We start from the raw sequence: 1,665 nt of genomic DNA, 5'->3' as shown, positions 1-1,665 counted from the left end.
GTGCGGCCCCCGCTGGTGTGCAGCGCGTAGAACCCGGCGTCGGCCAGCGCGGCTTCGTGGATGATCAGGCAGTGCCTCCGCCCATCCTTCTTGAACCGGTATTTGAAGGTCTCCTCCCGGGTCAGCTCCACGCCGTCCTTCAGCCTGGGAAGCGGCAGCGAGGAGGACACGGCCTCCTCTTTCTCCTCCTCCTCCGCCGGTGTCGCACCCTGCAGCCCCGCGCCCACCCGCGCTCACCATTTCACCTGCGCCCCCTCCTCCGACACCTCGCACTCGAACTCCACGCGCTGGCCCACTGTCACCAGCTGGTCTTCCAGGGGGCGCGTGACCAGCACGGGGGGTTCTGTGCAGTGGGGACAGTGGGAGGGGTGATCGCCCACGGGCCTTTTGTTTGCTTATTTATTTTGAGGCCGGTCTCGCCAAGCTGCTGACATGCCAAACTGCCCAGGCTGGACTTGAGCTTGGGATGCTCCTGCCTCAGCCTCCCAGGATGCTGGGCCGACAGGCACGGCCCCACCCACCTTTGACGAAGAGCTCCGTGCTGCACTTCTCGCTGCCCACCACGCACTGGTAGGCTGCGTCGTCCGCCAGCGAGCACTGGGTGATGGTCAGGGTGCGCTTAGCGCCGACTGACTCAAAGATGTACCTGGGCGGGTGCGGGGGTGGGGGGTGCTCCAGTCAGGGGGCCGTGGATGCCCCTGGCCTGGGTTTTTGAGCCCTGCACCCTCCCCAGCCGTGCAGGAGGGGACTTACTTGCTGTGGAACAGAAGGTTCCCCGTGGGAGGAAGTGACACCGGCAGACAGGGGGAGAGCAGAGACAGGCAGGGTCAGAGAGATGGGTTTTCACCATCATTTTGTCATTTTTTGGTGGGGACGGTTGAGACAAATTTTCACTGCGTAGCCCAGGCTGGCCTTGAACTCATAGCAATCCATCTGCCTTAGCCTCCTGAGTGCTGGGCTCACAGGTGTGCGCAACCACATCCAGTTTAAAATGGGTCTTTGGGGGAGGGACGGAGGACTCTCGCTTGCCAGGCAGGTGCTGTAGCTGAGCCACATCCCCAGCCCTGCGCCCTGAGTGGGGCTTTGGACCCCGCCCCCGGGACAGAGGGCAGTGAGGCCGCCTTTGCCATCCCGCAGCGCACCTGCCGCTCATCTGGATCTCCTGGCCATTCTTGAGCCACTTGACCTCGGCTTCCGGGTCGGCCAGCTCCACGCTCAGCCGGATTTTGTGGCCCTTGCTCACCTGGTAGGCCGGCTCCAGCCGCTTCTGAAAGGCTGAGTGCCGCCCTCAGTGCCCCCTCAGTGCTCCCGTGTCCCTCCCCGTGTGCCTGTCGCCATAGCGCCCCCAGTCTGCTCCTACCCCCAAGTCTGCCTCCACCAACCCTCAAGGCCGCTTGGGGCGCAAGGTCAGTGACCCCGCTGGCTGGTGGCAGAGCTGCCTGAAAGCGGGGCAGAGAAGGACCCTGAACCCCCCCACTCTGGAGGGGCAGAGACCTGCCCGTGCCCGTGGCCTTGGCCTGGCGGCTTCCCAACATCCCGTGCCTCAGTTTCCCCCTCTGGAAACGGGGCGCGATCACCCCTGCCCTCTTCCTCTAGGTGCTGGGGCGGCAGGGAAGCGGCCCAGCCTGGAGGGCCGACCTGTGCTCTTCCTGTCGTCGCGCCTCA

At 65.0% G+C, this 1,665-nt stretch overlaps 1 protein-coding gene across 1 annotated transcript in view; it reads right to left on the bottom strand.

Moving 5' to 3' along the window:
* Window positions 1–1,665, bottom strand: part of Mybpc3 (myosin binding protein C3) — a 12,676-nt gene that overhangs the window by 6,981 nt on the left and 4,030 nt on the right. The window contains exons 8-13 of the mRNA XM_033756808.1: window positions 1,639–1,661; window positions 1,143–1,275; window positions 754–756; window positions 522–646; window positions 238–343; window positions 5–144 (exon numbers count right to left, since the gene is read on the bottom strand). Coding sequence (XP_033612699.1) covers window positions 5–144; window positions 238–343; window positions 522–646; window positions 754–756; window positions 1,143–1,275; window positions 1,639–1,661 — 530 coding nt within the window. The remainder of the gene's footprint in view (window positions 1–4; window positions 145–237; window positions 344–521; window positions 647–753; window positions 757–1,142; window positions 1,276–1,638; window positions 1,662–1,665) is intronic.

Source organism: Fukomys damarensis, unplaced genomic scaffold (genome assembly GCF_012274545.1).
Source record: "Fukomys damarensis isolate Sample0158 unplaced genomic scaffold, DMR_v1.0_HiC HiC_scaffold_27, whole genome shotgun sequence".
Classification (NCBI taxonomy): domain Eukaryota; kingdom Metazoa; phylum Chordata; class Mammalia; order Rodentia; family Bathyergidae; genus Fukomys; species Fukomys damarensis.
This window is presented reverse-complemented; position numbering and strand designations above follow the sequence as displayed.